General features: G+C 42.0%; 1 protein-coding gene across 4 annotated transcripts in view; it reads right to left on the bottom strand.

Moving 5' to 3' along the window:
- robo3 (roundabout, axon guidance receptor, homolog 3 (Drosophila)) overlaps positions 1-12,239 on the bottom strand; it is a 515,549-nt gene that overhangs the window by 13,568 nt on the left and 489,742 nt on the right. For all 4 annotated transcript variants that reach the window (XM_059639127.1, XM_059639125.1, XM_048562049.2 and 1 more), the window contains one exon: positions 8,025-8,225. In XM_059639127.1, coding sequence (XP_059495110.1) covers positions 8,025-8,225 — 201 coding nt within the window. The remainder of the gene's footprint in view (positions 1-8,024; positions 8,226-12,239) is intronic.

Genomic DNA, 12,239 nt, shown 5'->3' with positions numbered 1-12,239 from the left:
AAATTACTTATAAACATATTGAACTTTTAACAATGGTATATGTTGTTTTAAAAGAGGACACTCGAGCAAAAACAATGACTGGGGATGTACGTTCTACAGCGGTCTGATAGGGCCCTTTGTGAACACATGGAATGTCATACCTGTAGTGTGTCAGGAAATCTCAGAGATAATCTTAAAAGGAAAACAATAATGAGGAGCTGACTACACATCTCACCAGAAATCCGATGCCTCGGAATTATGTCTCAAACTACAGATATTGCACCCAGGATCATAATGAATTGGGGAACCTAACCCAGAGACCAGTCATAAAAATCTGTCCTTCAGGAAAATGCTTCTGACATCCTCATACAATCAGCTTTACAAATAGGTTTAGTTGTTGATTATTTGGTTGGTTTTTGATTCTTAGGGATAATGTTTTTCCAAAGTCGTCCTCATCTCACAATCAAGTAAATGCAGGTATGCTCAACTTTGTAACAGAGACAAATGCAGCAAGTAATTGGCATAAAACAAGGCCCCACACATGAACCCATTGACTATTTACTTCCCATTTGGTTGTGAGGGTGAGAAGTAGACAGCACATTGCATTATAAGAGGCTTTTATAACTTTTGTATCTTTAGCAAAGTGAAGGTGCTGTTCAGAAAATTTAAGGTGATGATGCTGCCTTGATAGTGATGTAGTTTGTTAGGACAAAGTAGCACTTTTGAAATACTAACACCCCAGGGGTACAGTTTCAGCTTGTCAGAGGCATAAGGCTACCTTTGTATTTTGGCACCCACTCTCAAAACAGCCCAATTTCCATTATGAATCTAAATATCGTTTAGTCCTAAAATGCACAGTCAACTCTTAACACCAACCACCAACCAGGGTAGCAAGTTGAAAATCTCTTCCACTAAAGTTCTAGTGAATGAAGGGGTTGAGCCAAGGAGCAGTACAGCACAGAAACAGACCTTTCCCTTCGACTCGTCCAAGCCGACCAGATATCCTAAATTGATCTTAGCCCACTTGCCAGCATTTGGTCCATATCCCTCTGAACCACTCCTGTTTGTATACCCATCAAAATGCTTTTCAAATGCTGTAATTGTTTCAGCCTCCACCACCTCTTCTGGCAGCTTATTCCATACACGCACCATCCTCTGAGGTTGAGGCTAAATGAAAGGCTGTAATTGTAAAAACACAGATGTGGGATAGGGCTACATCTTTATCATGGCAGCATTAAGTTTTCTGAACAGCACCTTCAGTTTGCTAAAAAATAAGTAAGTTGTAACAGTGTTTGTATGCAATGTGGTATTTTCTTCTCACCCTCACAACCAAATAGGAAGCAAATAGTCAATTGGTTCATTTTTGGGGCCTTGTTTTTTCCAAACAGTTGCCGTGTTTGTTGATTCTTTGGCACGTACTCCCAGTGACCATGACTGCACACTCCAGATGTGGGATTGATGACTCTATGTGCAAACAGTTAGTAGTGACTATCTGAAGAAAAATGAAATCTTTGTAAATGATCCTTTCCCATCTGCTGAATAATTATAATGAGGAAGTTACTGTTCCCATAGAAATAGGAGGCGTACAAAATTTTGTGGGTGGAATCTTCCAAGTGAGGCAGGATAGAACACCCGACACCAATGTGAATGGGACAGCCCAATAGCTGAGGCACCAAGCTGGTGGGTTTCTGCCTGGATGACATCAGTGATGACCCTTCTTCCCAGCCCTGCCTGCACTTGCTTGTCTGTCAGAGGCTGGCAGTCTGTGTGAGATTGACACAGTGTCTGTTTAGAGTCTGTGGCACCGCTGGCATGGGTACAACAGGCACAGGACGTTCCCCCTTCAGGAAGGGGAGAGGAGATCGGTGGGGTGAAGGGTTTGTGGGAGTCAGAAGCCAGAACAGGGCAGTTGACTGTCAGTGATCACCCACCAGCAATGCCACCCACACAACGAGGGAGACAGGATGCTCTGTTTTACCATTCAGGGAGTCTGCCTGTATTCTTTGCTGCCAAGAACAGCTTTTCATGGCAGGGGCATTAACAGACCAGTAGGTGGTCATTAATTGACTCTTTGAGGGTCTTAATTAGAAGGCCTTCCCACCTCAAACTTAATTCCTAGTGGAAAGGTGGTGGGGATCACTAGCCTGATTACCTTTCCCATTCCCATCACCATCCCTGCCATTTCTTTGGGAGGGGAGGATTCTACCCTTTACAATTCCTGTGACCTCACTTGCAATGGCCACTCACTTCCAGAGTTTGACGTTTGGAAAACTAACACACCCACCCACTCCCAGGATTTAACCCTGCACACTGCACTGCCTGGCTAAAACGCCTAGTCTGGGTCATCATCTGAGACTACGATAAACTTTGCACCTGTAATTCCTGGGTAATGCAAGCTCTACAGCCACTCAAGAGGAGGTTCACTTGGATTCACTGGAGCAGAAACTGCAGAGGGAAGGGGAAAAGAACAGCCATTTCATTTGATACCCAAAAAGCCCCACCCACAAAATCAATGGAGGGGTCATGTGGCAGGGGAATAACAATTTGACTCTTTCACATTGGCAGTAGTGCATTGGTTGCATCCTGATCTCTTGCTGGAAAGTAACACCATTGTAGAAGCATTAGAATGAGGGGACGGTGAGCGAGAATTGGGAGAAACAAAATGTGTACCTTTACTTAACGGCCTTACACTGTGGACAAGAGTAATTCTTCCCTTGTATCATGTGTCATTGACTGTATCTCTATTGGCATCAATCCTGTTCCCTCAGAATGTGGGGATTAGTAACACACCCCAGCGAATACCCTGCAGGTTACTGACAGACCCCAGCTTTGGTAGCTGTCCCAGTCAACATGTTGTTACTAATTACAGCCCGACTGACCTGAACAATCCCACACTGTCAGCTCAGAAAAGCTATCCATGATGCCACTACCAGCACCCACTGCTTCAAACTTTTCCTTTTCAGAGAATGCAGTGCACTAGAATGCTGGAGAACTGCCTGGCGATTTGAACAGCATGGGTTATGTCATTGGTATAGATTGAAAGAATAAATAATTAATGCGGGAGCAACAGGGGAATGGATTTCAGGAACATTAGCAGTGTCTGTTTCACTAACAAAGTGGGTATTTGAATTTTAGATTTGCCTGTCCCTGACATCCCACTGCCTTGCTGTCTCAGTGCTCCCAATAGTTCAGCAACATTTTCATATAGACTGAGGACTTGAACAAAAATATCCACACATGTTAGAATTAATGCAATCAATTAAATCCAGCTCTGGTGGAATGTCACTGCACTTTCTGTGGAACAGCTAATTTAAGGTTTCCATCGAAGTTAAATGCTGACCTAATCAATCTGCTATAAGCACTTCAGACCCACTGTGCGAAGTGTTGGGAAGGAACTAATTGAACCTGAACCTTGTTAAAAGAATTTTATTGCCATTTTGATTATGATTTATTTCCTCACCAAACATAAAAGGTTATAAATCATGCAATGTTATAATAATTGGTTTCCTTCCAATGTAAATCTCTTTAAAGGAAAAGGCACCTCCTATGTAGAAAGAGAAGTTGCAGCGTTTCCACTGAGGCCAGTACGACAGGAGGAGCCCAACTGGATAGAATGATATCAGAGATAGTAGGAACTGCAGATGCTGGAGAATCCGAGATAACAAGGTGTGGAGCTGGATGATGGGTCTAGGCCTGAAACGTCAGCTTTCCTGCTCCTAAGATGCTGCTTTGCCTGCTGTGTTCATCCAGCTCCACACCTTGTTATCTTGGATAGAATGACGTCCAGAATCACCAGCCAAACTGGCCAAATTTTAACCCTAAAGAATCGGTACTAGTATTTGAGAACATGTGAACAGAAGTGGGCCATTCAGCCCCTCACAGATTCCCTACAATACGAAAAGAGGCCATTCCTCTGCCATTCAACTAGTTCAAGGCTGCTCACTGTATTACCATTCTTTGGTCAATATCTTTGCTTTCTCTTGAGAAAAGTCCACCAATCTTGGTCCTAAAAGTCACAAATGATCCAGCTTTTTCTGGAAATAATTTCAGATTTTGACCATCTTTGCAAGAAGAAGTGTTTCCTACTATTCCTCTTAAATGGACCAGCACTAAAGCTTTACATTCTTGACTCACTCAACAGAGGGAGTAGTTTCAAAAACAGAAGTTGCTGGAAAAGCTCAGCAGGTCTGGCAGCATCTGTGAAGAAAAAAAATCACAGTTAACTTCTTGAGTCCGGTGACCCTTCCTCAGAACACTTGGGATATTTTCTCTGGGTAGAATCATTTGCTCCAGGAGGTGGGAGGCTAGAGGCAGCAAGGGCTTTTAGTGAGGCTGCGTTCTCATTGGTGTCAGAATAAAGCTCTGGACGAGAATGTCCCTTGTCAACCTTCCCAACAGATTGTCAGTTGATGACTATTTAAGGTCCTCATTCTGCTACTGTCGGCATTAGCCCTGTAGCTGGTACCCTGTGGTCATAACAGTGTACATGGCAGCAGAAATGTGTGACCGGTTAGTTAAATCCTTACTGGGGGATAAGGGGGAGATGAGGGGATTACCCTTAATCAAAGGCGCTCAGTGCCTGATCAAGGAAAGTGGAGCAGGGCTAGTGGTGGGTCCACAGTTTGCACAACAACACCCCCCACCCCACCCCTGCTCTTGTTGCTGTCTCCTGTGCACCCCTCACTCCACAAACTGCAACCCTCCCCTTATGCTACGTTACTTATCTGTGGCCTGGGTTTCTCCATGATGCTGGGATTCCAGGATGTTTTCTTACCTTCAGCATCCGCACCCTCTGTTGTGGCACTGTTGAGCACAAATGCTGTCAGGCTCTGATTAGGTGGCAGGTCTCATGTCTGTCAGCCTGGTACTATTTTAAGTATCAAAGCACTCCTCTAAACATGATAATGGTAAACATGGTGAGATTGGGAGATGGGAGAAAAGAGTTTGCAGAGAGCAGAGACCAGAATTGAACGGGAATGATGGAATAATTGAGTTTCTGTCATGTCATCAGGAAAGATAGAGAATTTATTGAGCAACATCTCCAGAAGACTTAATGGATAAGCTAGTAGGCCTTGGGAAATTAGTCTTTTTTAATTCATTACCGGGATGTGGGTGTCCCATTGCTAAATGCCCTACAGAAAGCAATGGCCTTCTTAAAATGCTGCAATCCATTTGCTGCAGATAGGCTATAATGCTGATGGTGAAGGAATTCCAGGATTTTAACCCAGTGACATTGGATGAACAGAGGTCTATTTCCATGTCAGGATGGTGCGTGGCTTGCAGGGAAACTTGCACGTGGTGATATTTCCATGTGTCTACTGCCTGTGTCTTTCTAGATAGTGATGATGGTTGTGCACTTGGAAGGAACTGTCTAAGGAGATTTGATGAAATTCTGCAGTGCATTTGTAGATGGTACACACTGTTGCAACTGTGTGTTAGTTGGTGGCGGGAATGGATGTTTATGGATGTGGTGCCAGTTAAGCGCGCTGCTTTGTCCTGGATGTTGTCAAGCTTCTCTGGTGTTGTTGGGGCTGCATTCATCCGGGCAAGTCGGGAGTATTCCATCACACTCCTGACTTGGTGCCTTGTTGATGGTGGACAAGCTTTGTGGGGTCAGGTGGTGAGTTATTTGCTGCAAAATTCCTCACCTCTGATTTGAACCTATAGCCACAATGTTCACATGGCTAGTCAGTTCAGCTTTAGTCAATGCTAATTCACAGGATGTTAAATGTGGGAGATTTAGCAATGGCAATTCCAATGGCTATCGAGGGACAATGGTTAGATTTCTCTCTTGTTAGAGATGCTCATTGCCTGACACTGGTGTAACAAGACTGTTGCTTGCCATTTATTAACCTGCACAATATTCAGGTTTGAGTTTTGCTGCATTTGGACATGGAATGCTTCAGTATCTAAGGATTCACAAATGGTGCTGAACATTATGCAATGATCAGTGAACCATTTATGACCTTATGATGAAGGGAAGGTCATTGGTGAAGCAGCTGAAGATGTTTGTGCCAAGGAACTGAGGAATTAAGACTATTGTATCATGGTGGCAGTGTTGCTACCTCTGAGGCAGGAGGCCTGAGTTCAAGTCTCAACTGCACCAGAGCTCTATAATAACACTTCTGATCAGGATAATTAGAAAATACTTACCCTGAGCAACTTGGGTGGGAATATCCAGGAGCTGAAATGATTGACCTGAAACAACCATCACCACAAACTGTTCTTTGAGATAATGAATCCAACCAGAGGAAAGCCTTGATTCCCATTGACTCTAGTTTTGCTCAGGCCACATGTGGCCATGGGCATTCACTTTCTCCTTCCCTGGGTTCTTTATAGAAAGAAAGGGCTTGATACACATGTTTCAGCTTTAACCATACACAATCCTTAAAGATTTCAGATCCACTTCGGTGGATCACTAAGGAATAGAAAGTAGAAATGGTTACAATTATAGTAGTGCTTTTCACAATTGCAGGACATCTCAAAGCAATTTTCAGCCAATGAAGTGAAGCCAGCACTGTAAGGAAAGAGCCTTAGGGCTGCTGTATCATTAAAGAGAGATGACTGGTGGCTGTTTAACCCAAGGGTCACCACAGCTCAGGTTTGGATGAGAAGGTGGGACCATCATGGTGAGCTCAGCTGGTATAGGAATTGAATACACACTGTTGATGTCACTCTGCATCGCAAACCAGTCAGGCAGCTAACTGAACTAATGTAATAAACATAAGGCTCCACAAACAGCAATGAGATACTTACTGCAGTTTACTTTCAGGTTTGGTTAAAGGAGAAATACTGGAGAAAACACAGCTGTTTTGTTTGTAAATCCTGGAATCAAAAGTTTTTCTACATTCAACAAAGATCATTTTGATAAAGAAAACTTGTTTTCTTTGCTAGTCATAAAAAGCAGGTAATACAGGAATGAAAAATGGTCCCAAAGAGTGGCTGAGGAATGTCCTGATGTGCATGCATTCTGGTGAATGAAGTGGCTAACACTTTTTCTCCCCTCAATGTGCTTCTGCGGTTGCCGATTTTGGGGCTGTGGTATTAGAAGCTTCTCAAAAGTCTTATCCAAATGGCCCAATGTTAAGTCAATATAAGCAGGTTTCATGACAGGATGGTGAGCTACAGTGTCACTGTTCTTAATGCTCAACCAATATCCACAGATGTCCCCTTTCCAGCCACTAATAGGTACAACAATGTTACTGGAGAGGTCAGTATTTCTTTTCTGATCGTACACATGCTGAGGCCAATTTGAGAACGTGCTACAATCTCGAATTAGATCATGGATCTCAATTTATTGGGAAACATCATTAATGGCTGAACAGTAGAGGAGTAGTTTAAATGAGAAAAAGAGAAATTTTGAATGGAATAAGTATCTGGTGAGAAATCCTTTGTGTTGCTAAGATGAATTAGTATCACAGGGGTGAGGTTTCTCCAGGAACAAGGCCATCTGACAGGAACCATCCGAACCATACCTAAACTGGACAGCTGGCTGGCTAGTTCTTGGATGGGATAGAGAGCTCCACATATAAGAGGCACATATTGATTAATACAAGTCATCAGTTCTCATGGACAATGTTCACTCATCTAAAGCAATTTGAGAGGATTTCCAGAATTTCTCCACTCTGGCTGATGTTATGCTTTGATCAGGATTTGAGCATCAACTGGGCAGTTTCCTCCAAAAGATGTGCACATTATGTGGTTTGGCCATGGGAAGTGTAGGGTTACAGGGATAGGGTAAGGGGTGGGTCAACGTAAGATGCCCTTTGGAAGGGCAGTGTGGACTTGATGAGCTGAATAGCCTTTTTCCACACTGTAGGAATTCTATGATTACTTGAGAGCTAGTGGGTAAGAGGGGCATCATAAATGTTCAGGGACAGGCTACGTGGATCATTTGGTTCCTTTCTGTCTGATTTTTGAAGCTGAACAAACTTACGTTCTAGAGGGTCTGACTGAAACAAAGTAACTACAGACTCGAACTCAGCTCTGTTACATGTGAAGTCAAACTGATGTCCTTGACAGTCCCAAGTGTTTATTCCTCTCACCATGTTTGTGCCGTGTCGAAGCTGCTCTGTTGTGAGAATGTGCGCTCTCTGTTCGCTGGTCGGCTGATGGCCTCCTCTCTGTGGATGAGGCACTGCCATCGTGGTCCAGTGAGGTCAGGCTGCTCTCCAGTCCAGTGGGCTGTAGGTAAGGTGTCTCTACAAGTCCATCAGCTGGGGGAGGTTCAGGTGGTGGTGGCAGGTCTGTCCAAGACAGAGACAGAGTGAGTCAATAAAAGCTGGCCAATTCAGTGTTTTTACAGCATCCCTGGGCCAGTGAGAGGTGTTAAGGCTAGTTGATCACTAACATTGAGCTTTACAGAGAGTGTACATGTGCCAATACTTCTGTAATGCTGTATGTAAGACTAACACATGCTGAACTGCAGGTGGCGGTTACTCCCAACAGAGAAAACAGTAGAGATGGCAACAAAACAATATACTAGTATTTTGCAATTTATTAAACTCCCTTCCTACTTCATGAAACGTTGTAAATGGTATGTCTGCGTAGATTCTCAGACAAGAATATGACTTGGTCAACATTTATACTGCATGAAATTTTAATAGTTTGTCACACAGCTGCCTTTACTCTAATCACAACTAAAACATATATGACTAATCTTGCCAGAGTCATTACATGTGGAAAATGAATGTTTTCTCTTAACATGCAAAATAAATTTAACAAAACTATCACGACTTGACAAGAAATAATAAAAACAAAACCTCATTTTTCTTTCTATATACTTTCATACAAACAAAGAACATAAGTAGGCCAACCAGCTCTGAACCATTCAGTAAGGTCTGGGTGAATCTGATTTTAACCTCAACTCTACATTCATGCATATCCCCTGATAATCCAGAATCTATCAACCTCGGTCTTAAAAATATTTATATATTCTACATCCACTGCCTTTTGAGAAAAAGAAATCCAAAGATCCACAACACTCACAGCAAAGAAAAATCCCCTCCTCTCTATCTTAAATGGATAACCCTTTATTTTTAAACTTAGTGTCAGTTTTAGTCAACCTGTCTGGCTTCTTCCTCTTTCTGTCTAGATATATCCTTCGACTAATATTTGCTTGACTCTGCTCCTGCCACATCTCTCACTGTGTTAACTCTGAAGAATAAAACTGTATTACCAACTCCAGTTAACAGGTGGGACAGCAACATTCATTGATTTGACTTAATCAAAGTCACTAACTCGTATTGCTCTACTCGTGGATTTTGTAAGAGTTGCAAATTTTCAGTTTCTTTTTGACTTTCACTGTCTTTCCGACTTTCACTTTCGGCTGTAGAAATATTTTGGACTATAGCAGACTACAAGATGATGGGAGACTTGATGGACTCTCTCACTAATCTTCGCTTGACACGTGAATACGCCCAGTCTTTTCGTAAATACTCCAATCACATACTTTTCCATTTCACCTTGCTTGATTTTTTGTTTCACTATGATCTCATGACCAGCACTGACCTCGTTAAATTTCACACATGTGTATCATCTTTGCAATGTTTTGATTTTCTTTACTTGACTGTTGAGGACATTTAAACCTTGTCCCAGGAGTAGGTTTCTGTACTAACATGTACGAGAACGGAATTTGGTCTAGCCACGTTGAAGAGAAACATGGAAGCTAGCTTTTTAATAATCAAGTACTTCTGTAAACACATCTTCACAACCTCTCTGCTTCCTTCTTTGATGCCATTCCACGCTATCTATATGGTTGAATTAGAGTGTATTGACTCTATTCTTGATCAAATATTTCAAATTCTTCCAGTGTGAACTGTGGACCATTATCTGATGTCAACATTTCTGTCAACCTATAATCGCAAATCAACTTTTCAAAACCTCATTAAGTTGGCACTTGTATTGGACATAAACCCAACTTTTTGTCCACTTTCTGCAGGAATGGGCCAAAACAAAGCATTACTTTTCCTTCCACTTCAAAGATGTCAACTTGTAGTCATTCCCAAAGTTTCCCCATGCTTGACTGGGAGTTTAAACAAGTTCTCATTGGATAATTTCTCGCTCCCAGACATACTTTACGATTTTTCAGCAACTCTTCAATATCTTTTGTTTGTTTTTGGATACATTAAAGAAAAGTTGATTGCCATCACATGGACTATCCCCATGTACTTTTGATATGGTCAGAAATCACATGACACCAGGTTATAGTCCAACAGGTTTAGTTGAAAACACAAGCTTCCAGAACCTTGCCCATCAGGTGTTAGAGAGAGGTAGTATCAGACCCAGAATTTATAAATAAAAGATCAAAGGGTCACACGACTGATGAGGATGTATTAAACAAACCTGAGAAGCTGTTAAATCTCTAATCAGTTGGAAGGTTTTAATTGAGTAATATGTACATGTAAATCCCCGAATACCTTTCAAGTCACTGGCCTGAGAGAACTAAAGGTTCTATTAGTGTAAAGAAGAGGCGCCACGTTAGGTCAGACAATGCATGTTAGGTGAGAGATAACAAAGCGTGGAGCAGGGGGAACACAACAGGCCAGCCAGCATCAGGGAAACAGGAAAGGTGACGTTTTGGGTCAGGACACTTCTTCAAGCTGGCAGGGAAGTCCACTGGATTTCAGTACAAGCCCAGCCACTGCAGGCTAGTCTGCCAACTTAGGGCCTGAAATGTAGGCATTATTACGGCTGTGGTAGCCACCAGTCATTTAAATGCTTCCATTTCTGATCAAAGTGCTTCAGTTGTTGGAAGGATGTTCATAACCAGAGGTTACACAGTATTGAGTATTTCCAATCCAAAACATCAGCTTTCCTGTTCTTCTGATGCTGCCAGTGTTCCTCCAACTCCGCACTGTGTTATCTCTGACTCCAGCATCGGCAGTTCTTAATATCTCAGTGTTAGGTGTGAGGCCTTGTTTGTAATCTGTTTGTGTTTTGGTTTGGAGTCAGACTTTTGACACAGTTCATCAAAATTTGGCTCAAACCTTGTCAAAATAATGACTTCCAAAAACCTATAGGAGACAGACTTTATTTGCATTCATCTAATTCTATAGAAGAAACACACCTACAATTTCATCTCATTATTACACACATTGGGGCATCCAGTAGTGACATAATTGTGCACTTTACTGAGCATTACATCCTTGCAAATTTCTTCAATAATTTCTCCAGCAGACACTGGCACATCAATTGTGTAAGTAAAATAATTCCTAGGTAACTCTGTAGCTAATCAACCTTCGAGGGAAATCTGAGAAAAGAACATCTTCATTTGTATAATCTGCAGCTTTACAATATTTAATATTGTCCCATTTCTGATTTAACCACTTGTTCTATTTGCTTAATGATCATTTTGTGCTCACTTTTCCCATGATTGGACTCACCCTTACTGAGGTCCAATTGAAGCTAACTCAGCCACATTTAAACATATTTTCTTAAGACAATTATCTCCCATCAGGAATACTTTTTTTGCTTTGGTCCTGAACTATTCCATTGTAAGTAACAGAATTGAATTTCACTCCAACACCCATTTCTTAACACTGTTGTTGGAATATTTAGTCAGTTTCATGCCACTGTTGTATAAGACTTAGGGATTCCTTGTACTCCTTCTGAAATAACAGGCCCAGCTACAGCCGTAGCAAAGATAAAAGCAAGTTGTGAATTTTTATAACTGGATTTGCTCCTCCCAACAGAGAGGGCAGTATAACAAAATGTTCAGATCTTGCAATATACCACGTTGTAAGAGTCAAGATCAGAATAGTCTAATTTTGACACTGAAATCTGGAATTATAGATTCAATATTCCTCCTCTCATTTGCCATGCAGTTCTTTTTTATGCTTTCTGACTGAATACAGCCTCGATCTTCTTGCTCAATAACGTCAAATTCTGTTTCCACATCTATCATACATGCATTGACCAGCTTTAACTTTACCATAACCTCATCCTGGTGCATGGACGGAACCAGAAACATCACTGTTGCCTCAATACTGTGTGACTTCTGGTTATGAACATCCTTCCAACAACTGAAGCACTTTGATCAGAAATGGAAGCATTTAAATGACTGGTGGCTACCACAGCCATAATAATGCCTACACTTCAGACTCTAAGGTGGCAGACTAGCCTGTGCAGAAATCCAGTGGACCTCCCCTGCCAGCTCAGGAAAATAACTTCCTGGAATTCTCAACTATCTCTTTCATTTATTTGAATGTGGGCAATGTTGGCTACCCAAAGTATACTGCCTGGAAGGCGGTTAAGAGCCC

This window comes from Stegostoma tigrinum, chromosome 32 (assembly GCF_030684315.1).
Source record: "Stegostoma tigrinum isolate sSteTig4 chromosome 32, sSteTig4.hap1, whole genome shotgun sequence".
In the NCBI taxonomy this organism is placed as follows: domain Eukaryota; kingdom Metazoa; phylum Chordata; class Chondrichthyes; order Orectolobiformes; family Stegostomatidae; genus Stegostoma; species Stegostoma tigrinum.
Note: the sequence above shows the minus strand (reverse complement) of the source record. Positions and strands in the feature narration are given on the sequence as shown.